Here is a 24,361-nt window from a genome sequence, read left to right as displayed (position 1 = left end):
AAGAATTTGCAGATTGCTTTTCAGAAAGATGAATCAACACAGAATCACCAGCATGAGCCTTATTTTTAGTTTTCTTGTTTGTTTGTTTTTACTTTATCAATTTGCTAAGCTCACTCTGTGCCAAGTGCTAGCGCTAAGCATTACGTAATATTATCCTCACACCCACCCTGGGAGGGAACACCCATTTTATAGACGAAGAACCGGCTCGGAGAGAACTCCCCTGGGGGCTCGAGTCGCCTAGCCAGAAGGTTGTGGAGCCCGGAGTCAACTTCTCCAACTTCTGCTAGCACCCAGACCAGGGTGTCAGCGTGCTTGGAAGGAAGCCTAAGCGATCTTGACTCGGCCCCTTCTCTCCCTCCCCATTGGCTCCGTCTTGGTTCTCACCAAGTGAGTCTTCTAATCCGGGCGGCGGATGTGATGCTGTCATACCCTTCCCTAGCGCTCCTGGCCCTTCAGGATAAATTATGCCCAAGGCCAGGCCTTCAAAGCTCCCACGGTCCGGGCTGCCCTTCCACCCAAGGGCGCGACGTCCTACTGACTCCGGCCCCTGCCTCGCGCTGTGGCCACGCGGAGCCACTTTCGCGCCTCTAAATCCAGGCGGAATTAGGCACCGGTGCGGCCGTCCGGGGCTGCAGCGGAGCGGGTCCAGAGCCTTAGGGCAGCGCTTGTCACACGACTGCAGGGATTGGTTGACTCCCTCGGGCCTCCGCGGCCGAGCGCGCGGGGCCCGCCTCCAATCTGCGCGCCTCGAGCGCCACCGTGCGCCGTGCCCCGCGCACAATCGGCGCTTCCTGCAAAAGAAGCCGATTGCCCCGGGTTGTTACCCTTAGGGACAGCTTTAGGTAACAGAAAAAGGAAAAGGGATCGCTACTGAGTACCCACGGGTTGTTTGGCTCAGTGACTCCATGTGGGGACCAAGGAGAGGGGCGCCGGGATGAGGGACCGAGTCGTCGTTCAAGGGTCCTCGGGGCAGGACAATTTCAGGCTCAGGATGAGCGCCGTTTTTCATAATTGAACTCAGCCCTCCTCACCCCGTCCTGAGTCAAATCGAAGCAACACCTTGAGACGGACCTTCTGTTCGCTGTGCCTGTCACCCTCTCGCCGGGTCTCGGTCCCCGAATGTGCCGCGGCCGGCTGCACGGCCCCTCCCACCCCAGCCCCGCGCGGGGTCCCTGGATCGCGGGACAGTGGCGGCCGCGGGGAGGTCGGTTGGGGACGGTCCTTCTCGAAGTCGCCCGCGATGTCCCCGCCAGACGACAGACCCCTCCGGGAGACATAGGGACCTCGGGCTCGGAGCCGCCGGTTCCCGGGGCGGAGGACGCGGGGCGGAAGGCCTGCGCCGCCTCGGGCCCCCTCGCAGCCCCCAGCCGCGCCGGCCGCAGCCGACGCGCCGGGTAAGCGGGCTGGGTCCAAGCAGCGAGACCTGAGCGCGGGACAGGACCTCGCGGCGCGGCTAGCGGCACCGGGTCCTCCGGTCCTCCAGAGGGCGTTGCGGCGGCCAGGCCCGCAGACCAGCCTTTCAAGCGGCCAGGCCCGGGCGGAGCCGCGAGTTCCAGCGGCCCAGTCGGCTCTGCCAGTGGGGGCGGGGCGATTGCGGCGGGGGCTCGGGGAAGCGAAGTGCGCGGGCCGAGCGCGACTGGGGGACGCACGCAAGGCTTAGGGGCCACTTGCATGGAGGCTGCGGGCGTCGCGGGCAGGTGGGGTGGCCGGATTTGATGTGCAATGCTGGCTGGATCTGCAGAGGAAGGGCTTAGCGGAGTGGGGGAGGGAAGCCTACCTCCCACCTTGTTCAGAGGCCAAAGCGAAAGGTTGGGGGGTGCTGTTATTGACAAAAGGGGCACGAGGGAGGGGTGGGGGTGTGGAGAGGGGCTGGCATCCGGGCGTGAAGACGCGAGAAAGGCTAGGGGCGGGGAAGCTGCATTTGCGTCGGACGCCCCTGGAAGGACCGAGCCATGGGAGTGGGGGAGATGGCGGGCGGGGTTGGGCGTTTGAGGGAGGAGCTGTTGGCAGGATTTGCGGGAAAGTGGCGGGAGGGGGGGTTTATTGAAAGCATGGGGGTTCAAATGCGGCATGCTTTTGGCAGGACTGGAGTGTGGCCGTGAAGCTCAGCGGGGCAGGTGTTTGAGGGCCACGGGCAGGCGCGGATAGGCGCGGACGCAGGGGTCCTGCCTTACTCCGTGTCCTTTCTTCAGCCACCATGTTCAACCAGCAGCAGCAGCTCCAGCAGCTCCAGCAGCAGCAACTCCTGCAGCTGCTCCAGCAGTCCCCGCCGCAAGCCCCACTGCCCATGGCCGTCAGCCGGTGAGTTTCCCTCTGGAGGGGTGGGTGGCTTCAGCCCTGCCACTCAGACCCCTGTCGTGGAGACTCCATCCCAGCCCTTTCTCCCAGGGACATCCCTGTTTCAGTCCTGGAAACCATCAGTTCCCACCTTACGAGGTTCCTCTGTCTGCGGTAGAGAGGGGCAGAGAGTGGAGGTGAGGGAAGAGGGAGGGTCTGACTCTCGCAAAGTCCTCTGACACCCCCTCCCAACACACAGGGGGCTTCCCCAGCAGCAGCCACAGCAACAGCTTCTGAATCTCCAAGGTGCCAACTCTGCCTCCCTCCTCAACGGCTCAGTGCTACAGAGAGCTTTGCTTTTGCAGCAGTTGCAAGGTAGGACTGGCCCCTTCTCACTGCAACTCAGGGGTGGTGCCCTGGCATCCCCATTTGCACTCAATCTCACCAAATCCACACGCTAACTCTGAGAGGGAGCTACTCTCGGCGTCCTAGTTTGCAGATGCGGACTCTGAGGCTCCAGGGGGTGGAAGTTCCAAAGTTGCTCAGCTGGACACAGCTCTTTCTGATGGCAGAGGTCTTGCCCTTGGCCATGGTGCTGGCCTCTGTGGGCAGGACTCAGCACAGCTCACTCCCATTCAGATTAGATGAGATGATGGAGGAAAAGATCTCTTTGGACCACTCTCTTCTACATCCCATTTGGCAGATGAGGAAGCTGAGGTCCAGAGCTCGGGGAAGTCATTTGCCCTGGGTCATGCAGCTAGGTGAAGCCTGAGCCTTCTGACCCCCTGGATCTCTGTGTGGGTGCTTCTAGCCATATGTAGTAAGCCTGTGTCCTTGTCTCAGTGTCCCCACGTGGAGAGCAGTCTCTCAGCTCTTCCTTCTAAGATGCAGCTCCAGATACCAAGCCCCTTCAGTATTAATTTAGGAGCCCAGTGACCTGGGGCCAGCTCATGTTCAGACCCTGCCCCTCCCGCACGGTAGCTGTGGCTTGCTGTGTGGTCCTTCTGGGCGGTGCACTGTGCTGAGACCTTTACAAACACAGTTCCTCGACTCTGCTGACAACTCTGGGGGTGGAGGGGTGAGATACACTCATGAGCTCCCATTCTACAGATGAAAAAACTGAGGCCTAGAGAAGAATCATGTGCCTAGGGTCACACAGGGAGTAGGTGTGGATTAGAGGGAGAGTTAGAGCCCAGGTCTTGCTACAGAGCTGTGGTCTTAGGTACTAGGCTGTCCTGCCATCCAGCAGGTTATGCTGCCAGGTCAGAAGATGTGATGGCTGTCACTCTCAGCCCTGCCACATAGGCATGGAAGGTCCTGGAGTTGATTTACAAATGATCGATGGCAGTCGATCTATGGCAGGTGGAGAGACAAAAGCACACACGATGTATACATATGTATTTCCCCCTTTTTCTTTCCTATTTTAAAGGTCACACTCATCAAAGAAAAGTGAAAGAAAATTATTTTTAGAGAATAAGGAAACCCAAATTGTCATAGACTCACTCACCTCCTGAAGGAAAACAAAAAACACCTGTCACGGTTTTGGTGTATTTCCTCCCATTTTTTTCCCAGGCCCAAACTTGGGAATTTGTATATGATTGTGGTTGGTTATTGACATGGAAGTGAAAGGCTGTCTTTTACTTCCTTTTCACGGAATAGAATGGCATGATCATTTACCAGATGATTTGACAGTGTCTGTGAAGATTATTTTTTAACAGCTGTTCGTATGCCACTGGAGGGCAAGCCCTCGCGTACCTAAACTCAGCTGCTTCCTTTTTCTCCCCACTCCGCTTTGTTTTTTCTTTTTTTTTTTCCCTCTGTTTTAAATAACACGGGCATGAATATCATGTTTGAGACGATTTTCTTCGAACATATTCCGAAAAGTAGAAAAGCTGTGTCGGGGGATGGATGTTTTATGGCTCTTGATAAGTGTTGCCAACTTGCTTTCCCAAAGGACTGGACCAGTTTGCAATACCACCAGCCTCGTATGACAGTTCCGGTCTCACCATGCCCACAGCAACACTGGGTATTATATGCTTTTTATATATATATATATACGTATATACACATGATTTACTAACTTGGTTGGCAAAAAGCAACATCATTAATGTTTTAGTTTACATTTGTTGGAGTGCTAGTTCAGTCGAACGTTTTTTATTTGTCTGTTAAACGTTCATATTTCTTTTTGTGACTTGTCCATGTCCTTTGTCCATTTTTCTTTTAGAGCTTTGAGATCTCTTGATCTTACTGTTTTTAATAGTCGGTTGGCATTCTCTCTGCACATATGTGTACATGTATTTATTTTGTTTTAAGTTAATATTAACTGAACACTCATTGGATCCCAGGCACACTTGTATATCTCATTGAGTCCTCATAAAACAGTGAGTCAAGCGCTATTATTATCCCATTGTACAGATGAGGGAACTGGGGCTAAGAAGGGGGAACTGATTTGCTCAGGGTCACAGAGCTTGGGCTATAGGGCTTGAACTAGATATGAGAACACATTTCACCCATGTCCTCAACCCCTATGCTTCCCGTCCCAGCTTTGGAGCAAGGATTTGAATTGTCTCTTATGGTTCAAACACTTCCTGAGCACTAGGCCTCTGAGTTAGATGAGGCGCCTGCCCTTATAGGAGTTCCCAGGGTGGTTGGGTGGTAGGCAGTGGGAAGCAGACAAGGAAATTGTGCAGTTGGTCCTAGAACAGGGAAGCTGGCGCCTCTGGGGACACAGAGCGGTTCTGAGAAGGCCTCTCAGAGGATAAACACCTAAAGGGAGATCTGAAGGATGACCAGGAAGTAGTGGGGGCAGCATAGCCCAGGCAGAAGGAACAGCATATGCAAAGGCCCAGAGGCGGGAAGAAACCAGGCTTGTTGAGGGATACACAGAAGCATGGCTGGAGTATAGTGGGTGCATGTGTGGGGAGAATGGTAAGAAAGGAGGTCTGGGAGGAGGGCAGGGCCGGACCCCCGCAAGGTGAGGAATGAGCTCCTTTCCAAGCAGCAGGGAGCTATGGAAGGATTTAGGCAGGTGGACAGGAGTGAAGGCAGAATAAGCAGAGACCCTGGGCAAGCTACACCTCCACTTTGTGTCTATTTTGTCATTGGTAGAGACCATAGTACCTACTGATGGTGGCTGAGCCGAGTGACTGCGGCCGGGCATGCAAAGGGCTTAGCAAGTGCTGGTTCCCAGTAGACTTTTGATGGGGGGGTGGGGGTGGGGGGTGGGATAGGACAGTGTCGTCTTATTCCAGGGACCAGTCAGTCAACTTGCTGGTTCTCCTATGGGGACTGGGCTGGGTCTTTCACACATCTTAAGGTGTGCCCTAAAGCGTGCCAGAGGGTGAGTGGGGTTGCACAAGCTGCTATCAGGGTGTCCCTCTCCTCCTCAGCAGAAAACCAGCCCTAAAACCCCCTCACTACCAATGCCCAAGGTAGGAGTGGGCCTTTGGCTCTCATCTCTCTCCTCTGGCTGCTGTGTGGGAAGCTTCCCTGTCCAAGTCATCTGTGTTGTTTCCGTGATGCTCTGGGGGGCTGACGCCTGACTCTGGCCTCTACCATCCAACCACACTGTAACCTCTCTTCTCCCTTCTTCCTGCCCGCAGGGAACCTCCGTGGCTACAACCTGGCAGCCCCGAACCTGACAGCCCCCAGCCTCACACCCCCCCAGCTGGCCACCCCAAATCTACAGCAGTTCTTCCCCCAGGCCACTCGGCAGTCCTTGCTGGGTCCCCCTCCTGTCGGGGTCCCCATGAACCCCTCCCAGATCAATCTTTCAGGGCGGACTCCCCAGAAACAGGCCCGCACCCCCTCCTCCACTCCCCCCCAGCGCAAGGTGAGTGGTGGCCAGGGGGCCGCGGGTGGGGATGGGAGTGGGAAGGTCATACCTGGGTATCAGCCCAGCTTCACCCACGTGGCTCACGCCAGGCCTTCGGGCAGGTCACGTCCCTTTTTGTCCTCAGTTTCCCCATCTGTAAAAAGAAGGGGGTAAGTTGGCCTTGTCTAGGGTTTCCCAAATTTCAGATATTCCTAATGTCCAATGCGACTTTTTCCACATCCAAACACCACCAGTAATCTTTTTTTTTTTTTTAAGATTTTATTTATTTATTTGAGAGAGAGAATGAGATAGAGCATGAGAGGGTCAGAGGGAGAAGCAGACTCCCTGACAAGCAGGGAGCCCGATGTGGGACTCGATCCCGGGACTCCAGGATCATGACCTGAGCCGAAGGCAGTCGCTTAACCAACTGAGCCACCTAGGCGCCCCACCACCAGTAATCTTATTGAGCGAATGTTTCTCTTTGCAAACACATGGAGATGCAAATGACACCAAGCACTGGAGTAGTTTGAGGTGTCCTGCAATGGTGCTCTGTAAATCCACGCTGCCCTGTAGAAAGAAAGTGTGAGCCGTATATGGAATTTAAATTTCTCTCGTAATCACATTAACAAAGGAAAAAGAAACTGGTGAAATTAATTTTATCAACAAATTTTAGTTAACCCAGTATGGAAAAAAAAAATTATCATTTCAACCTTCAATCAGTATTTAAAAAATGAACGAGATATTTTACATTCCTTGGTCTTTTGTACCGAGTCTTCAAAATCTGGTGTGTATCTCAATTTGGCTGGCGACGTTTGGAGAGCTCAGAAGCCAGGCACCTGTGGCCAGGGGCTACTGTCTGCAGTAGCCTAGCTTTAAATGAATTAGCTTCTTCTCAGTTATATTTATTTAACAAGGAAACATTTTGTGACTATCTGAAATTTTAAAAACAATCTAAATTAATTGCTGTTGGTGCAAGTAAAAGAAAGGTAATGGGGTAAAACAGTGTTACAAAACCCTAAACTCTACACTGTTGCCATCCGAAGGTTCTGGAGCTGCATCCACAGCTCCTTGTGCCCTGGGGGGTGAAAGGTATCAGAGGAGGCTCTCCCTGACATAAGCAGAGAGAGTCAAGGAGACTTGCAAGGGGATAACTTCTCTGGGACTGTCCTTCCCTGAGTCGCAGCAGCTCCTCACACAGCATGCTCACGAGAACATTCTGGGGCAGGGGTGGCACCCCCCCTCCTTTTCGGGCTGCTCTGAGGCCAGCCCACATCTGAAGGTGAGGCATGTCCCTCCAGAGAGGGGTCCCAGCCTTGAGCCTGCCAGTTAGGGCCTGTCCTCACATGACTGCTCCCCGCCACTCATTTTACTTCTTGGGAAACTGAGCCTCAGGGAGTGGGGTGGAGGCTGCCCTGGGCCGCACAGACCCAGAGCCCGAGCCTCCTGACTTACAGGCCAGCAGGGCCCGTGTCATGCGGGATGAGAGCCAGATAGTTTCTGAAGGGCTGAAGTCCTAATGTGGTGCATATTTCTGCTCGGTGCTAGTTCCTCGGGCTTAGGAGGAAGGAGGGAGGCTGCAGGCGGGCTCCTGGGGCTAACTGGAATGCCCAGGACCAGCCGGAGCCATGCATTTATTTAGCAAACATCTGTGAGGGGCCTCCATGGTGCAGACAGTACATCTGGCCTGACCCTCCTGGAGGTCTTAGGCTGGGGAGGAGGGTCGTAGCGATGGTGAGACATTCATGCAAATAATGTTCCCACCAATTAATTAAGACTGTGGAAAATGCCACAAAAAGGAAGCCCAGGCTCTTCTGGGAACCCATATTAAGGGTCTACTCTGGGCTCAGGAGGGTTTCCTGTAAGAAGTGCCTTTGAGGCTCTGGGTGAAGGCCTGGGGCAGGATGAGGCCTAGGACTTTGGGGAACCAGAGAGAAGGCCAGTGTGGGCATAGAGAGGGTGAGGGGGAGAATGGGGAAGCTGGCTGGAGGTGGGGGTGTGGGGGCAGAGGTCAGATGGGGTGGTGGTTTTGGGCTTGGGTAAGGAAGGAGGACTCTAGAGTCAGGAATACAGGAGGATTTCTGACTGAAAGAGGCAAAAGACATGGTCATGTTTGCATTTTAGAAGGATTCTTCTGGCTGCTTCGTGGAGAAGGTGCTTGGGGAGTCAGGAGGGCCCCTCAGTATCCCCCAAATCTGGGTTAGCAGCCAGGCAGCTAGATGGGCCCGCCTAGACACGATTCCTGGGGGTGCTTAGGATCATCTGTGGGAAGCTCTGGGCCAGGCCTCACCAGAGGTCGCCGGGTCCCTGGGCGCCTTCATCCCCTAGGGGACTGTCACAGCTGCTCTTGGGCCAGGGTGTACTTACCCGGGGGGGCAGCAGATGTCAGAACCAGTTTCTGAAAGGAAGCAGGATTCTTCTTCTCAGACGATACCTGTGGAAGACGAGTCAGACCCCCCAGAGGGGTCTGAGGAAGCTGTCGAGTCCCGAACAAACACGCCAGAAGGTAAGAGAGGGAGGCTGCTGGCCCTTTGGAAGGGGCCATGGGTTGGGGCAGGTGGGTGCAGGGTCAGTGATGGAGGCAGACCGGGGGGGGGGGCAGGGCTCTTGTTGCGGTGGGGAGGGGGGTTGAGCCCAGGCCCGGTCTCTCGGAGGAGAGAAGAGCACAAGGGGAGAGGCTGCCTGGCCTCTCCTGCAGGGGGGGTCAGGGCTAGGGTCTTACCGTATGCGGTATTGGGTGCTCTACACGGCATCGACATCGGCAGTCACTCATCTGCCCTCCGTTCCAGACCAAGATTCCCCACCCTGCCCGGATGACATCACTAAGGAGAAACGCACTCTAGCCCCTTTGCCCGAGTCTTGTGAGGCATCTGAGCCACCAGCTAAGAGGTCAAAGAGGTAATGGATGCTGAAAACCCGCCGGGGCCCATGGGCCCTGTAGCCTCATTCTTGCGAAGGCTGGGGGTGGGTGTTGGGGGGGCAGTCAGCACCCTTCAGGGAGCTGGAAGAAGGAAAGGGCCTTGGCGTCCTGCTTGCAGGAAGGTCAAACCCAATTCTGCATCTTATTTGGGAGGGCCCCCAGCCAGAGAGTCTCCGGTGTCTTCCCTGGGACTGAGCCACCCAGAGGCAGGCTAGGTGGCCAGGTTGGAGAGGTGAACATGTGCATCTGGGACCTCAGAGTGGGCACAGGGTGGGCGGCTTTACAGGGCCTTGGATACCTATTAGCAGATTGTGGGAGGTGGGGCTGAGTGATCCTCCCAATTTATTTAGGCGCGTCTGGGGTCCGCAGAGCGGCAGGCCCTTCCCGGAATGCCCAGCTTGTACGTGCTAGAACTAGGACTGAACGCGGATCTCGGTCTTTTTGAGGAGCCCCTGGGGTCAGCTGGGAGCCACAGGGAGCTATCTCTTGATCCTCCCTAGCTCAGAGTTGTCCACAGAGAAGGAGCCCCCCGGGCAGCTGCAGGCGAAGGTCCAGCCTCGGGCCCGCGCCACGGCCCCGAAGCAGACACAGACACCCGAGCTGCTGCCTGAGCCGCCGGAAGCCCGAGTGCTGCCACCGTTGCAGCCCCGGGTTCCGCAGATCCAGGCCCCCGTGCAGGAGCAGACGCAGCCACTGACGCCCCCCGCGGACGCCCCGGTGCAGCGCAGACTGCAGAGGCAGGCGCAGACCCAGACCTCCCCGGACGACGTGGGGCCGCAGCCGCGGCGGAAGGAGGCCGAGCTGCAGAGCCAGGTGCCGCCGCAGGCTCGTCCGCAGACCCCGCGGCCGGTGCAGCTGCAGAAGCAGGCACAGACGCAGACGTGTCCTGAGGCCCAGCCCCCGGAGCAGCCCCCGAGGCAACCCCCGGGGCCGTCGGCAGGCCAGCCGCCTGACCAGACTGAGGGACAGCCTCCGCCCCCGCCACGGGTGTCGGTGCCGGCCCCCGAGCCAGCGCCGGTTCCGGATCATTCCGCGGTGCTCCAGACGCCGCCTGATACGGGAGCTACTGGAGCCGGTAAGCAAGCACTGGTTCCCAGTTGCCCCGTGATGGGACAGCCCTGCCCGGGTCCTTGGCTCCTCCCCTGGCGCCGTGCCGTCCTGACCAGGGCTCGGGGTTGTCCCCACTGGAGGCTTCAGGGTCCTGGCCGTGGGTAGAGCGGCCGTGGGCTGTCAGGCCCAGGTCCCTCGGGGCCGGTGGGAGATGGACTCATCTGTCGTTTCAGGCCTGGAGGAGGCCTTGCCAGAGCCCGGCGGCGCCCAGGTCAGCGTGGAAAGCCAGGAGGACTTGACCAGTGGCCTGGATGTGGGAGAATGTGAAAAACGAGCAAGAGAGATGCTAGGGGTGGGTGGGTCAACGTGCTACTGGGGCTGCTCGCGGACGGCGGGGCCCAGCGGCGCGCCCCCACCCCTCGGGGCCCCTCACGTTTCCCCACCACCCCTGGGCCGTGGGCCGAGCAAACTGGATTTGACTGTTTCACACACTTTTGCTCTGAAGAACTGGAGGCACTTTTGGCAACAAGTCCCTTCCAACCTGCCCATCCCCAAACTAGAGCCCTTGGTCCCCTCACAGGGGGAGCTTTGCTGTAGCGGAGAGAGCACAGAGCGAAAGCCTCTGCGTGCGGTTCGGGTTCCGCCCCGCCTCATAGTGGGACTGCAGCCAAACCCGCTCCCGTCTTCGTGCCTCCCGTTTCTCCATCTCTCACGGGAGGGTGGGGCGGGGTGGACTTTACGGCTGGGTGGGCTTAGGTTTGAGTCCCGGCTGTCGTCCGCCCCAGCTCTGTGAGCCTGGGCAGTCACCTACCAGCTCAGTGCCTCAGTTTCCCCATCTGTGAAGGGGGCTGTCAGGAGGGTCCAGGGAGACACCACTCAGGCATTTGCCCCAGGGGCGGGCCCAGCACAGGTACCCCGCTGGTGGTAGCTCTGCCCCTGCTCCCGGTGCAGGTGTGGGGTGCCGGGGGCTCCCTGAAGGTCACCATCCTGCAGAGCAGCGACAGCCGGGCCTTCAGCACCGTCCCTGTCACCCCTGTGCCGCGCGCTGGTGACTCCGCGTCTGCTGCCCCGGCCACCGCCGGCACACCGTCTAAGCAGACCCTCCAGTTCTTCTGCTACCTCTGTAAGGCCAACTCTAGCAGCCAGCAGGTACTGCGGCCCGGGGCCCGGGCACGGGGGGTTCCAGTGGGCAGAGTGGGGGTGTCTGTCGGGCGTGCCCAGGCCTGGCCACCGTGCCCGAGCGGCCCCGTGAGCGCCGTCCACGCCGTCCACGGCAGCTGTGCACCTGCTCTGGAGACATTCCCTGACCAGCCAAGAAGTTAGGATCTGCGAGTCCAGCAGGCCAGGTCTGAATCAGCCCTGAGTAGCTGTGTAGACGCCGGAAGGCGAACTCCCCTCCTTATGCCTGTTTCCTGGTGCTTCAGATGAAGAAGCATTTAGAACCCACCTTGCTGGGAGGCTCCGAGGATTTGGTGACTTGACACTGAAATCACGAGCCCCCGGCCCAGCCCAGAGCGAGCATAGTGCCTTAACAACGGCGTTCTGCTCGTATTGTTAGGACCATTTGCTGTCGCTGCCTGTGTCCTCCTGAGCAGAGCGGTGGGGTCTGGGCGTCAGTCGGACTGCCCCTTGTCTCCGAGGGGCTCCCACGGTGGCCGGGCGGAACAGCAGGAGCTCTGGCTGCTGTGTGCTCACTTGGGGCCTCGGGTCGCCATCCTCCTCTGGCCCCCACAGGGCTGTTCTGAGACAAATGGCCTCGGCGGCAGTGGCGACAGGGTGTCTATGAAGCTGAGGCCACAGGCCGCCTCCCCGGGCCCCGGCCTCGCCCGCTTCTCCAGGGCTCACTCTTCATCCCACTGCAGGAGTTCCAGAACCACATGTCGGGGGCCCAGCACCAGCAGCGGCTCGGGGAGATACAGCACATGAGCCAGGCCTGCCTCCTGTCCCTGCTGCCCGTGCCCCGGGATGTCCTGGAGAGAGAGGACGAGTGAGTGGGGGGGGTCTCGGAGGCTCCGTGCTGGGGGGCAGACGGCCTTGCAGGCCAGGTAAGGCCGAGAGGGGCCCTGAGTCCGCCATCTGCAAGGTCTGCCTTTGGGTTAAGTATTGGTCGCTGCCAGAGGCCTTGTCACACCGTTAACTGTGTACCCGTGGACCTCAGTTTTCCTCATCTGTAAGATGGCCTGGTGAAGGGTGCAGTGCAAGAGTTCATAAGCTAGATAGTCTCTTAAGGTGCCATCCAGGCAGGAACAGTGTGACGACCTACATGGGAAGGAAGTGGGTGTTGGCACAGACCCCTGCTTCCCTGGCATATATGCTGACCCCACCCGGGGATTAGTCATCGTGTGGCTTGAAGTTACAGCTACGCTGCCTGTCCCCCTTTCATTGTCATGGGTGCGTCATTGATCTGAAATATGAGCCCTCCTGGAGTCCAGGACTAGCTCTTGGGCTGAGGAGGGCTGGTGGACGCTGGAAGACCTTTCACCACCCTGTGGGCAGTCACAGAGGCCTATGGGGAGGGGAGAAGCAGGTTAGCGCTGCCTCGGGCCGTGCTGGGGGGCCTGGGCTCTGTCTCACAGGACAGCTGCTCCTCAGCTCCAGGTCTCCTGATGGTTCTGGAGAATCGAGAAACCCAGCTTTGTATGTGAAATCTCCCAATTTCAGAATGTTAGCAGCTAGTTCAGAATCAAAACGAAAGAAGCCTAGGGAGCGAGCCCGAATCCAACCCCATCACAGGCTGGGCAGTGGTGGGGGACTCTGCCAGGAGCGCTCACAGAGGGTCACAGCGTGGAGCTTGCCGCTTGCATGCCCTCGGTGACGGAGCGCTCTCTCCAGAGGCAGCGGCGTCTCTGTTAGGTGGTTCTCACTTTGAGAAGAACTTCCTTTTTTTTTTTTTTTTTTAAAGATTTTATTTATTTATTTATTAGAGAGCGAGCGAGAGAGAAACAGCATGAGAGGGGGGAGGGTCAGAGGGAGAAGCGGGCTCCCCGCTGAGCCGGGAGCCCGATGCGGGGCTCGATCCCGGGACTCCGGGATCATGACCTGAGCCGAAGGCAGTCGCTCAACCGACTGAGCCACCCAGGCGCCCCTGAGAAGAACTTCCTGACGTGGTTGTGTAGCACGTTCTCGAGCCTTAAACCTCCCCTTGCTCGAGGACCCAGGAGTTATACTTAGGTGAAGTAATCATAAATACAGAAGAAAGGTGAAATCCAAAGAAGTCCCTTGCAGGGGACTGTCATGGTGAAACAGTTTAATTGGAAACTGTTGAAAATCTCCACTCCTGTGGGATGAGTTAGCTCAGGCTCATCCACTTGGTGGAATAGCTCATAAAAGACAATACCAAGGAGTTCATGAGACCGTGGAAACAGGTATGACGTCGGGTTAGAACAGGGTTCACATCTGCATTTGCAGAATGAGCTCGGTTATATAAAAACCTATCTTGTGGACACAAGAAAACTAGAAAGAGGTAGCCCATCCTACGAGCAAGCTTTAGATGCAGGAGATTCACTGAACCGTCTCCCCTTGAAGCCTCACTGGGGCCCCTGAGGCCACACAGAGCATGGCAGTCCTTCCGATAGGCTGCCTGTCCTTCATCCAATGCAGTCAGAAACTTGGGGCCGATCCCGTGCCTGGCCCTGGGACTTTGGGAGTCCTGGCCTCCCAGAGCTCACCACGGTTCAGCGGGGGCAGAGAAGGGATCAGGTCCTCCCTGTCCCTTGTAGAAAATGCTGTGGCGATGGCCCTTTGGGGTGCCAGGGGAGAGTCTGGCTTACAGGTAAGGGGCAGGCCCAGGAGTAGGGGGCGGGGCAAGAACAGCTCCAGGAACTACAGGGCATCTAAACTGAAGGATAAAGAGTTTTCAAGGCCAGATATGCTCAGGTGTGTCACTGTCCTGCTGGCCTCCTGGGATCCCAGATGCTTCTAAATCTCCCCACACCCCACCAAGCTTCCTTGGTTATTATTCTTGTCTAAGTATTTTTCCAGATGCATCTCAGAACCGTTGTTAAGTTTCTAAAAACACCTCATGTTGGAGTTGCATTACATTTATGGAGCGTCTTGGGAGAGCGGCTGTCTTTCCAACAAGGGCAGTGTCACACTCCTTGTTCTAATTGTCACCATTCAGAGAGCCCCCGCCGAGGCGCTGGTGTAACACCTGCCAGGTCTACTACATGGGGGACCTGATCCAACACCGCAGGACGCAGGACCACAAGGTATGAGCTGCGAGGGCGCCCACACGTGCTGTCTCCCTGCCACGGGGCTTGTGGGGGTCCTCCTGGCAGCTCCTCTCTCTCCCCGCCCTGTCTCTGTCCTCCATTGCCACCTGCCGACACGTCTTGAAGCCCGCGGCACAGGGAGGGGCTGTGTGTGCCCATGTTCTGGGAAAGGGGCGGAGCACAGCCAGCTGATGACAGATGTGGAGGCCTGCAGGTGGGAGAGGAGGTGTCACTGGGCACAGCCTGGCTGCCCCTGGGGACACCGCCCGCCACCCACTTGGCTTGCCCTCCTTTCGTCAGATCGCCAAGCAATCCCTGCGACCTTTCTGCACTGTTTGCAACCGCTATTTCAAGACCCCCCGCAAGTTTGTGGAGCACGTTAAGTCCCAGGGGCACAAGGACAAAGCCAAGGAGGTAACCCCCAGCTCCCTCGGAGGACATGGGCCCAGAGAGGCACAGAGCCTGGGCCGAGGCCACACAGCGGGTTGAGGTTTATCCCAGCCTGAACTCGGCAGGTCTGGAGGGATTGGGACTCTCGGGGGTGGGGGTGGGCTGGCACCTCGTCTGCCCAGAGCTGACCTGAGCCCTGGCCCATTCCCCTGGGCAGCTGAAGATGCTCGAGAAGGAGATAGCCGGTCAGGATGAGGACCACTTCATCACGGTGGACGCTGTGGGCTGCTTTGAGGGCGATGAAGAGGAGGAGGAGGAGGAGGAGGATGAAGAAGAAGAGATCGAGGTTGAGGAGGAATTCTGCAAGCAGGTGCTTGGGGGGCAGAGGGGGCGTGGGAGGCAGGCTGGAGGCGGGACTCCCAGCCCAGGCGGGACCTCACCCCACCTCCCAGGGGCCAGGGGCCGCGGTGCTGACGTTTGTAGGCACTAAGGCATGCCACGATTTAGTGTGAACAGGACTGTATTCCCTATGACTAGGTGTAGATACACATCATGAGGACGGCAGGGTGGCCGGCAACAGGACCTCGAAGCCTGGCTGAAATCTTGACCTGTGTTGAGGGAGGGAAAGGGTGTCTTAGGCCAATAAGGGCATGAAGAGAACTATGCGGGGTACACAGAAGAGTCAGCACGAGATGAGGATGATGACGAAGTAGCAGCCAACACTTTCTGAGCATTTATTATATGCCAGGCATGTACCCAGCGCTTTCCTGGCTGAATCTCACCAACTTGGACGCCAGGAAGCGAGACTCCAGAGCCCTTGCTCCTAATGCCCCAGCTCCCTCCCATGAGCGAGGAGCTGGAGGAGCTTGGGTTCTCTTCGTGTAAGAAATGAAAAGCAGCTGCTCTGAGCCCCAGTTGTTCCGCTTAGAAGTAACAGTCCCAGCTCAGGCTGTGAGGGTGGGCCAAAGCCCAGGGTGGCAAAGGGGAGTGGTTGTCGCCGGTGGAAGGCACATTTGCCTGGTAAGTGAGGAGGGCACTGCTAAGTGTGGTGGGGCTGCCGTGGCTGGAGTCAGATGGCCTCGTCCGGAAGGGGCTCTCGTCCAGCAGGTGAGACGACGAGTCGTTGATCACCTGAAACCCAGCTCCCCTGGGACTGAGGTCACTGCAATATCAGGAATTCAGGGAGCTGGCAGGGGGCTCGTGGTTGAGTGTAACCAGGGTTAGGGCTCACCAGGGTTAACTACTCTGCTCCTCTGTAAACCCTGCGCAAGTGAGTTAATGTGCGTGGGCCTCAGTTTCCTCTTAGGTAAGATGGGTGAACCTAGGAATGTTGTTATGGGATTCAGAGAGGACACTCGTGATGTGTTGGGCACACCTGGCATGAATTATGGTCACTGTGGAAGCAGGAGGGCTTCCTGGAGAAGGGGACTGATTGAGCTGAACTCAAAAAGTACAGATTGGGAAGGGCAATCTGGCAGGATCAGCATGTGCAAATGCCACCCACAACCTCCTGGGCATCAAGGGGGCGGTGTTGAAGAGTGTGGGTGGAAACCAGGCCCCACCTGCGTTTGGGAGGAGCTCAGGGGAAGCTTGAACCAAGGCCCACACTTGGATATTTCTAGGTGAGGTCCAGAGATATATCCATAGAGGAGTGGAAAGGCTCAGAGACCTACAGCCCCAATACCGCATACGGTAAGACCCTAGCCCTGACCTCCCCCTGCAGGAGAGGCCAGGCAGCCTCTCCGCTTGTGCTCTTCTCTCCTCCCACCTGGAGGGTGGGCGAGCAAACAGGCCCCTAGAGAGGGAGGGCCACCGGGCTGGCATGGGGGTAAGTGCATGACGCTGCCGCCCCACAGGTGTGGACTTCCTGGTGCCCGTAATGGGCTACATTTGCCGCATCTGCCACAAGTTCTACCACAGCAACTCGGGGGCCCAGCTCTCCCACTGCAAGTCCTTGGCCCACTTCGAGAACCTGCAGGTGAGCCGGGCCTCCTGCCCCACCCGCCCACCCTAGCTGCCGGGCATGGCCAGCAGCCACCTCCCTCCTGGGTTTGGCCTCAGCCCACGGAGGGAACCTGAGCAGGGGTGGGGCCCCGCTCTTTGTGCTATTGTTCTGGGCGGAGCTGAGGGCCAGGCTGTTAGTTCCAGAGCTCTGGCCCCGGGAGGCTGAGTGCATCATACAGGGTCACACACACGCAGGGTCACAGCATGTCCGAAGCAGTCTCAGCCAGGCTGGGGAGGCAGCTGCTGGGAGGGAGCGTACCAGGTGGGCAGGACGCCCTGCCTCATCTGTACCTTCCGTGCCCAGAAATACAAGAAGGCCAAGAACCCCAGCCCTACCAGCAGGCCCGTGAGCCGCCGGTGTGCGATCAACGCCCGGAACGCCTTGACTGCTCTGTTCACTTCTGGCGGCCGCACACCCACCCAGTCCAGCACCCAGGACACAGCTAAAACCCCCGGCAAGGTGACAGCCCAACCCCCTCCGCCCCCACTGCCGCGGCGCTCAACCCGCCTCAAAACCTAATAGAGGGAGCGCCTCAGGCCCACCCCGTCTGGGTCTAAGTCTGCTATGCTTTTTAGAAGTCTCATGTGGAAGTTCTGACATGGTTGGTGTTTTTACTGAAAATCTAATAAAAGAAGGTAGTTTGGCCGTACAGTGCCCACCAGCCCTTCTGTCTGGGTGGATAGGGGAAGGGGACACCCCAGCCCGCTCTCAGCCAACACCCACCCTCTTTAGGCATGGTGTGGTGGCCGAGCCGGAAGGCCACAGGCAGGCTCCCCAAGCAGGGCCTCTGGGGTCACAAGGCACTTTCTCACAGCCTGTTTCCCTCTTTAATGGGGTTATCAGGGCTAAGAGAGCGCCTTCACCTTCAACTCAGATCTCATTTAACCCTCACAGGGACCCTAGGGGGCAGGTCTTATTGTGGTCCCCAAATTATAGGTGAAGAAACTGAGGCCTAGCAAGGTCAAGTGACTTGCTAGAGGTCATACATCTGATGAGTGGCCAGGATTTGCCCCAGGCCTGGGCTCTGGACCCCTGTGCTGGCCTGTCTCTCCAGCTGGACTCTGGAAACTGAAGTGTAGGCATAGGGGGCCTCCCTGTCCTCTGGTTCTGAGTTTGTGGTTCAGTAGCAGGGGCCCGCCCTTATCAGGTGACCCTAAGATGAATCATCAGTGAATGGGGCCCAGGAGGAGTTGGTTCTTTAGTTTTGCTATTTCCCCATTTGAAAAAACTCTTAGAGGTAGACCAACCCTGTGATTGGCTAGCTGGGAAGACTGGGGCCTGGAGCAAGGTTACACAGCATGAACAAGAGTTGGCTGTCGTAGGGAAAGACCCTAGGACCCAGAGAAGCTGAGTGTATCCACAGGGTCACACAGCACGTCCCATGTTGTCTCAGCTGGGCTGGGGAATCTGCTGTCCAGGAGGGCACCAGGTAGGGAGGAAGCCCTGCCTCACCGGCTCCCTCTGTGTCCAGAAATACAAGAAGGCCAAGAACCCCTACCCTACCAGCAGGCCCGTGAGTCGCCGGCACATGATCAGTGCCTGGAATGCCTCCACTGCCCTGTTCACCTGTGAGGGCTGGTGGAGTCCTCGCCCAGGATACAGAGGAGAGGCACAGTGCTGTTGGAGACCCGTTTAATATGGACGCTCAAGGCCTGGGCAGAGTGGGGAGTGCCCCGGAACTGGGCAGGCAGGCTAGGTGGGTGGGTCGTGGGCCCACGTCTGACCCCAGGAGGGGATGTCGGGTAGTGGGGGCTGGCCCAGGCATGCCAAGGGGAGTACCGGAAGGGTGACTTGAGGCAGGCAGACCCACCAGGGGACCTGTAGGCCAGCCCTTGAGAAGGTATCTAAGCCAGGTGGTGAGTGCCCAGGCCAGAGCCTAGCCCAGGGAGGCAGGGTTTGGGCTGGTTGGGGGCTCCCAGAACCTAGGGACTGGCATCACTAGGGGCCTCCCCGAGCTGCTGCTGGAACTCAAGGCGTGTCTGCCGGTTGGACTCAAGCAGCTCCTGGAGGCGGGCATGGAGGTGGTCGTTCTTCTCCTCTAGGTGGTCTAGACAGGAGTTGATCTGGTCCAACATGGAGTTGATGGCAGCATATTCTGGGAGGAAGGAAAAAGAGAACCAAGGTTCCAGGTCTCCTCAGGGCTTAGACACCTTCCCCCACACAGTCCCCCGGCCTGCAGGACAAAAGGGCTTTGGGCAAGTCCCTACTCCTTTCTGACCCTTTGTGTCATCATCTGGAAAATGGGTGGATACCAAAAGTGAAAGGCTTTGGAGAAATACCTTAGTGCACCATCCTTTATTCTAGGGTTAAGGTGGTCAGGGGGAGGTCAGCCAGTGTCCTGCCTGGTGCCAAGTCTCCTCTCCACTTCCTTCATCAGCTGCCCGGAGGCCAGAGCCCACCTTCCTGAGTCAGGCAATCAAGGCCTCTGTCCCCAGGCAGGCCCTACTCTCCAGCCCTTCTGAGGTTCCCCCTGCCGGAACGGAAAAGCACCACCCGGACTCCCAAGGCCCTGCCCCCTCTCTAGCCCCACCTCCCATGCCCTTTCCTTTCCTTTCCCCAGCCTCTACCCACCTCTACCCACCTCGGGCCCCCTGAACATGCTGCTGCCTCTGTCTACAATGCGTCCTCCTTCCGTCTTCCCTCCTCCTCTCCTGGATGAGTCCCTCTCATCCTTCAAGTCTCAGCATGGATGTTGCCACAGGGAGCTTTCCCAATCCTTGCCCTCCACACACCTCCACGGTCCTTACCCCGCCAGACTATAGAGCTCACGAGACAGGGAATGTTCTTGTGTTCACTGCTGTCTCCCTGGTGCCCTCATTGTCACACAATAAGCACTAGTTGAATGAATGGATGGATGGGTGGGTGAATGAAGCCTCTGACTTTCTAGCCTTTCTGCCTTTACTCACTTGTCTCTGCCGCTCAGAATGCCTCAACCACAACAGTTATTCAAGGACCAGCTCAAAACGCCTCCTCTTCTAAGAAGCCTTCCCTGGTCTCCACCAGAAACCATCACTCCCTCCTCCATGGCCACTCCTGACCTGCCTCTCAGCAGCAAAGTGTCCCTTAGGATCCAAGGTCTGGCCCTGTGCCCACTGCGGACCCGGTTCTGAGCCAGCCCATGACTCAGATACACTCCAGCTGCCAGCCTGGGACAAAAGGGGAAGCGGCTGACAGTGTTTGGAAAAGGCCAGGGCTGGAGGAGTGTGTCTGGGATATGGGCGCAAGTGTGTCTGCATTCTGGGGGAAGAGCACCATCGGCCAGAGCTGGCACACCTCACAGAGGACAGAGTCCTGGAAGGTCCCTGCTGGATCTTAGAGTCCAACCCCCTTGTGGTACCGATGGGAAAACTGAGGCCCAAGAAGGAAGGGACCTACCCAGGATCCTCCAGCTGGTTGGTGGCACAGCCAAGATTCAGAGGGAGCAGGGGCACTTGGCTTTCAGTCCCAGCTCCGCTCCACCCCAGCACGTGACTGCGTCTTTTGGGAAGGGAATAAGGACCGGGTTGTTGTGAGGATTCCAATATATTAAGAACTCAGACAGGGTCTGGCCACAGCAAGCACTTAGTAGACGGTCATTATTATCAACACTGCACATTCTGTGTCATGAGACACAGGCCCGAAGCAGGATGGGGGAGGCGGGTGGTGTCTCCACACCACTGGGGGCCAGGCTTGATCTGTGTCAAGGGCACTTCCTAGTGCTAAGCCTCTGCCTTCTGCCTGGGACAGCCACCTGCCCACTGCACTAAGTCCTGTGAATCTGCCAACATCCACTCAGTGTGACACCGGAGTGGCTTTTCCTGATTGCTCTCCCTGCCACTGCGGGCTTCCTTATACACGTCTGGCTACTGTTCACCTGCAGTGCCCAGGGCAAACCGGCGAGCCTACCACTTACCACCCTGTGGGAGGTGCTCTACCTCTTTATTAAATGCAGACCCCGGTGATGGAAGTGTTCTGAAACTACTGTGAGGGATGCACAACTCTGAGTATCCTAAAACCCACTGACATGTACAATTTAAATGGATACATTGTATAGTATGTGAATTATAGCTCAATAAAGCTGTTACCGGAACAAAACAAAAAGCAGACTCCATACTTATCTCACATTTACTAAGTCCTGCCCTCCGACTTGAGAAATCAATCTTTATTACACTAAAGAGAAGAATAACCACTCACCGAACACCTGCATGCTTTGAACCTATTAAATATTTCCATTTGTTTTTCTTCATTTAACCCTGACACATCTCAATGCAGGAACACTAATCATTATTCTTATTTTACAGATATGGAAACTGAGGCTCCCCAAGGTGAGAGGGGAGCTGATGGTTCTCTCTCCACCCCAAACCCCCCGCAGGGTTGTGCAGGCAACAGGCTGCTCTGTAAGCAGGTCACATTCGCCAAGGCTCCGGGTCACACCAGCAACGGCGGCAGGAGATGCTGACTCAGCAGGGCGGGTTCGCCCACCCAGACAGCCCCTCCTGCTAAACCGAGACGGCCCACCCGCCCCACCCCCTCAGGAGCCCCCGGCTCCACAGGGGCTGCAGGAAATGGCTGCAGCAAATGCCAAAAGGCGAGTGATCCCGAAGCGGCCTCAGTTTCCCCATCTGTAAAACGGGGCCGGTTGCCCGCAGCTCTCCGATGCTGCGGTTTCCAGGGACCCACTCGCAGGTGCTCGCCCTGAATCCCCGGCCGGCGCCTGCAGCCGCAACGCACCCAGGGGCGAGGGGTGGGAGGGCTCTGCGGTCCCTTCCAAGCCCCCAGCCCGGCCCCGCTTCCCCTTCCCAGGAGGGCAGCCCTAAGAAAGCAAAGGGCGCTTCAGCAGCCTCCCTGGGTCACCTGCTTGCCCGAAGCCGTCGTCCTCGCCTTCCGCGCCCGCCTCCACCGGCACGCCCAGGTCACCGTTGGGGCCCGACATTGCGGGCTCGGGCGCCGCGAAGGCGGCACGACGGTAGAACCCAGCGACCCTCGCGCCGACAGCCGGCGCCGGGCGGAAGGTGGAGGCGCCGGATGGAACGCGAGGCCGGAAGAGTGGAACGCCGCGGCGGAACGCGGCAGGGCGGCCGGGGCCCCGCCCCCAAGGCCGGAACCCCGCGGCGCGAGCTCCGCCCCCTCCCCGCCCCACCGCCAGAGCTCCGTCCCCGCCCGCCGTCAGACTCCGCCCCCACGGCCCGAGTCCCGCCCACTCCCTGCCTCAAGTCGCGCCCCGCCCCTAGCCCCGCCCCCTCCCGGCCGCCGGGCGGGGTCATCCGCGGCTGGCCCTCCAGAAGCCCAGGTGGCGAAGGCCTGGGCGCTCAGCCGGGACTCGCGAGCCCCGCGGAGGGACGGGAGCTGCCTGGCGCCTCCACTCCGCCCGTCCTGCCGCTGGGGACCTGCGGGTCGGCGAGCCGGCGCCTCCGCGTGGGCGAAATCTGAAACGCGTTTTCTCTAAGGCTCCCTATGGCTTAGGAAGATTTAGGTTCACAGCCTCAGTGAGAGTCACGGTCTGTGTGGCACAGTGCTGCGTGTGGCTTCAGGATTAGGTTGGTGCAGCTGCCATCATCCCCCACCCCTTTTACCAGCTGGGAAAGGGAGGCCTGCCCAAAGTCACCCGCCAAGCCACTGTCGCTCCTGAGCTGGACCCAGAAGTATCATCCTGGCCAGGAGTCTGACTGAGTTAGGCTCACTCACTGGGAGTCCCGTAGCTGTAGCTGCCAGGGAGCCCCATGGCTGCAGCAGCCCCGTGCTGGTCTCACACGGGTGCTTCCTGTGGGCAGGACATCCTTGGGATCGGGGTCAGACCTGGGTATATCCCGAACAGGCCCGCGTTCCATCGGGCGCCCCCACCTTCCACCATGGTCGCTGCGTTCTACCGTGACACGGCCCTCGGGGCCGAGCCGGCAATGGCGGACCTGGGTATGCCCCAGATGATGACAATGGGGAGGGATCGTCTGTGTCCCCAAAACTATCCCACCATCTCACCTGAGGAAGGTGGAGTCCACAGCCTGCAATCAGAGCCACCACTGCCTTGCATATTGGCAGCCCTGCCTTCTCCTCCCTGAATCGGGTGGAATGGAGGTGAGGCCTGCATTGAACCAGTGAGCAGGGCTGAGAAAGAAAGAGGCCTGTGCATCCACCTTCTGCTGATGGGTTAGAGGCCCTCCATAGGAGCGCAGCATCTCACCAACCAAGAAAGCAAAGCCCCATGAGCCCTGACTGGCATAGAAACACCCGCACCCGAGTGTGAACCCCAGATCTGCAGAGACACGGCAGAAACACAGGTCACCTGTGTGGATGTGCTGACATAATCCAAATCTCTTTAAGCACGAGACACCCAAACAAAAACACAGACACATGTTTTTCTCTTAAATGTGAAATCACACATGAGATCAATAGGATCTGACTCTACGTCTAGACCAGAGGAGAAACATGCAGACTCCAGGGCACAGGAGGAGGGGCAAACAAACCCTCAGAAGGTCACGTAGATTCTCAGAAACAAGCCTTGGCATGCACAGATCTGCATACCACAGGGACGCAGCAGGTGGATGCAAATGCTCGTGGGTGGAGCCTGCAGCTGCCCCCAGGCACGCTCCTAGTTGGTGAAATGCTGTGGTCCCAGAGAGGGCCTCTCCCTCTGCCCACCTCACTCCAGGGGTCAGGGCCCATAAACCAGACCACAGGACAAAACAGCCACCTACTCCATCCAGCCCTGACAGGGGGAAGGGAATATGCCTTAGTGCTGTCCTGCCTCTGGAGTCCTTGCCCCCCTCTCTCTCCCCATCTCATTAGCTCTGCCATGATTCCTTCTCCAAACCCAGTGTAGTGGTCTTCCCCCAAAGGTATCTGGATCCTAATCTTTGGAACCTGAGAACAGTACCTTATTTGGAAAAAGGGCCCGAGCAGATGTGATTACAGGAAGTATTTTGAGATGGGGAGATTACCTTGGATTATCCAGGTGGGCCCTAAATGTAATCATAAGTGTCCCTATAAAGTGGAAGGCCAAGGGAAATTTGACTGCAAACAAGAGAGGAAGCCATGTGAGGACCTCAGCAGAGAGAGAGAGATTTGGAGATGCCACACTGCTATCTTTGAAGAAGGAAGAAAGAACCCCAAGGCAAAGACGGGGATTCTCCCCAAGAGCCTCTGGAGGGAGCACAGCCATGCTGACACTTTGATTTTAGCTAGTGAAAGTGATTTTATTTTATTTTTAAAGATTTTATTTATTTATTTGCCAGAGAAAGAGAGAGAGTGCACACAAGCAGGGGGAGCAGCAGACAGGGAGAAGCAGACTCCCCACTGAGCAGGGAGCCCGATGCGGAACTCGATCCCAGGACCCTGGGATCATGACCAGAGCCGAAGGCAGACCCTCCCGACTGAGCCACCCAAGTGCCGGAAAGTGATTTCAGCTAGTAAAAGTGATTTCAGAATTTTGCCCTTCAGAACTGTAAAAGAATAAATGTGTGTTTTCTTAAGATGCCAGTGTGTGCTAATTTATTATTGCAGCAATAGGAAACATAAAACCCAGTGACCCTGGGAAGAAACACAAAGCCCATTTGTGGCCTAAGAGTTTGCTCCTGGAAGACCTGGCAGGCCCAGGTGGTGCCAGGAAGCGGCATGGCTTGGGCCAAAGCAAAGAAACTGTCTCTGTTGTCCGAGGTGGAGCCCAAGCACCAGGCATGCTGGGTGCAGCTTCCCACCCCCTCGGCCAGCTAGTGATGCCCTGG

At 57.6% G+C, this 24,361-nt stretch overlaps 2 protein-coding genes across 7 annotated transcripts; one reads left to right on the top strand and one right to left on the bottom strand.

Annotated features, from left to right (window-relative positions):
• Positions 1 to 1,555: 1,555 nt before the first annotated feature.
• On the top strand, positions 1,556 to 20,737 carry CIZ1 (CDKN1A interacting zinc finger protein 1). 6 transcript variants are annotated; one of them, XM_021691119.2, is made up of 18 exons: positions 1,556 to 1,697; positions 2,193 to 2,301; positions 2,537 to 2,652; positions 4,232 to 4,303; positions 5,880 to 6,109; positions 8,516 to 8,594; positions 8,878 to 8,986; positions 9,509 to 10,083; positions 10,292 to 10,410; positions 11,010 to 11,207; positions 11,921 to 12,045; positions 14,179 to 14,266; positions 14,570 to 14,683; positions 14,877 to 15,029; positions 16,282 to 16,351; positions 16,516 to 16,637; positions 16,968 to 17,123; positions 19,588 to 20,737. In XM_021691119.2, exons 2-18 carry the CDS (start codon positions 2,198 to 2,200, stop codon positions 19,699 to 19,701), a joined length of 2,544 nt encoding a protein of 847 aa, XP_021546794.1. In that variant the 5' UTR covers positions 1,556 to 1,697; positions 2,193 to 2,197; the 3' UTR covers positions 19,702 to 20,737. The 6 variants fall into 6 exon arrangements, with proteins under 6 accessions (XP_021546794.1, XP_021546793.1, XP_021546792.1 ...); XM_021691118.2 differs by having other exon boundaries at positions 8,501 to 8,594; XM_021691117.2 differs by having other exon boundaries at positions 2,084 to 2,301; positions 8,501 to 8,594.
• Positions 18,280 to 21,724, bottom strand: BBLN (bublin coiled coil protein). Its single transcript, XM_021691124.1, has 2 exons — positions 21,498 to 21,724; positions 18,280 to 18,759 (listed from the first exon to the last, which is right to left on the bottom strand). The coding sequence occupies exons 1-2, from the start codon at positions 21,574 to 21,576 to the stop codon at positions 18,587 to 18,589; spliced, it is 252 nt and encodes an 83-aa protein (XP_021546799.1). The 5' UTR covers positions 21,577 to 21,724; the 3' UTR covers positions 18,280 to 18,586.
• Between the last annotated feature and the right edge of the window lie 2,637 nt (positions 21,725 to 24,361).

This window comes from Neomonachus schauinslandi, chromosome 13, assembly GCF_002201575.2.
Source record: "Neomonachus schauinslandi chromosome 13, ASM220157v2, whole genome shotgun sequence".
NCBI lineage: Eukaryota > Metazoa > Chordata > Mammalia > Carnivora > Phocidae > Neomonachus > Neomonachus schauinslandi.
Note: the sequence above shows the minus strand (reverse complement) of the source record. Positions and strands in the feature narration are given on the sequence as shown.

Excerpts from the sequence above, each read along its gene's own strand:
- BBLN (XM_021691124.1), bottom strand. The coding sequence starts at position 21,576 with ATGTCGGGCCCCAACGGTGACCTGGGCGTGCCGGTGGAGGCGGGCGCG. Across the intron at positions 18,760-21,497 it reads CGACGGCTTCGGGCAAGCAG|AATATGCTGCCATCAACTCC; the intron begins GTGACCCAGGGA and ends CCTTCCTCCCAG.
- CIZ1 (XM_021691118.2), top strand. The coding sequence starts at position 2,198 with ATGTTCAACCAGCAGCAGCAGCTCCAGCAGCTCCAGCAGCAGCAACTC. Across the intron at positions 2,653-4,231 it reads GCTTTTGCAGCAGTTGCAAG|GACTGGACCAGTTTGCAATA; the intron begins GTAGGACTGGCC and ends GCTTTCCCAAAG. Across the intron at positions 6,110-8,500 it reads CCACTCCCCCCCAGCGCAAG|GATTCTTCTTCTCAGACGAT; the intron begins GTGAGTGGTGGC and ends GAAAGGAAGCAG.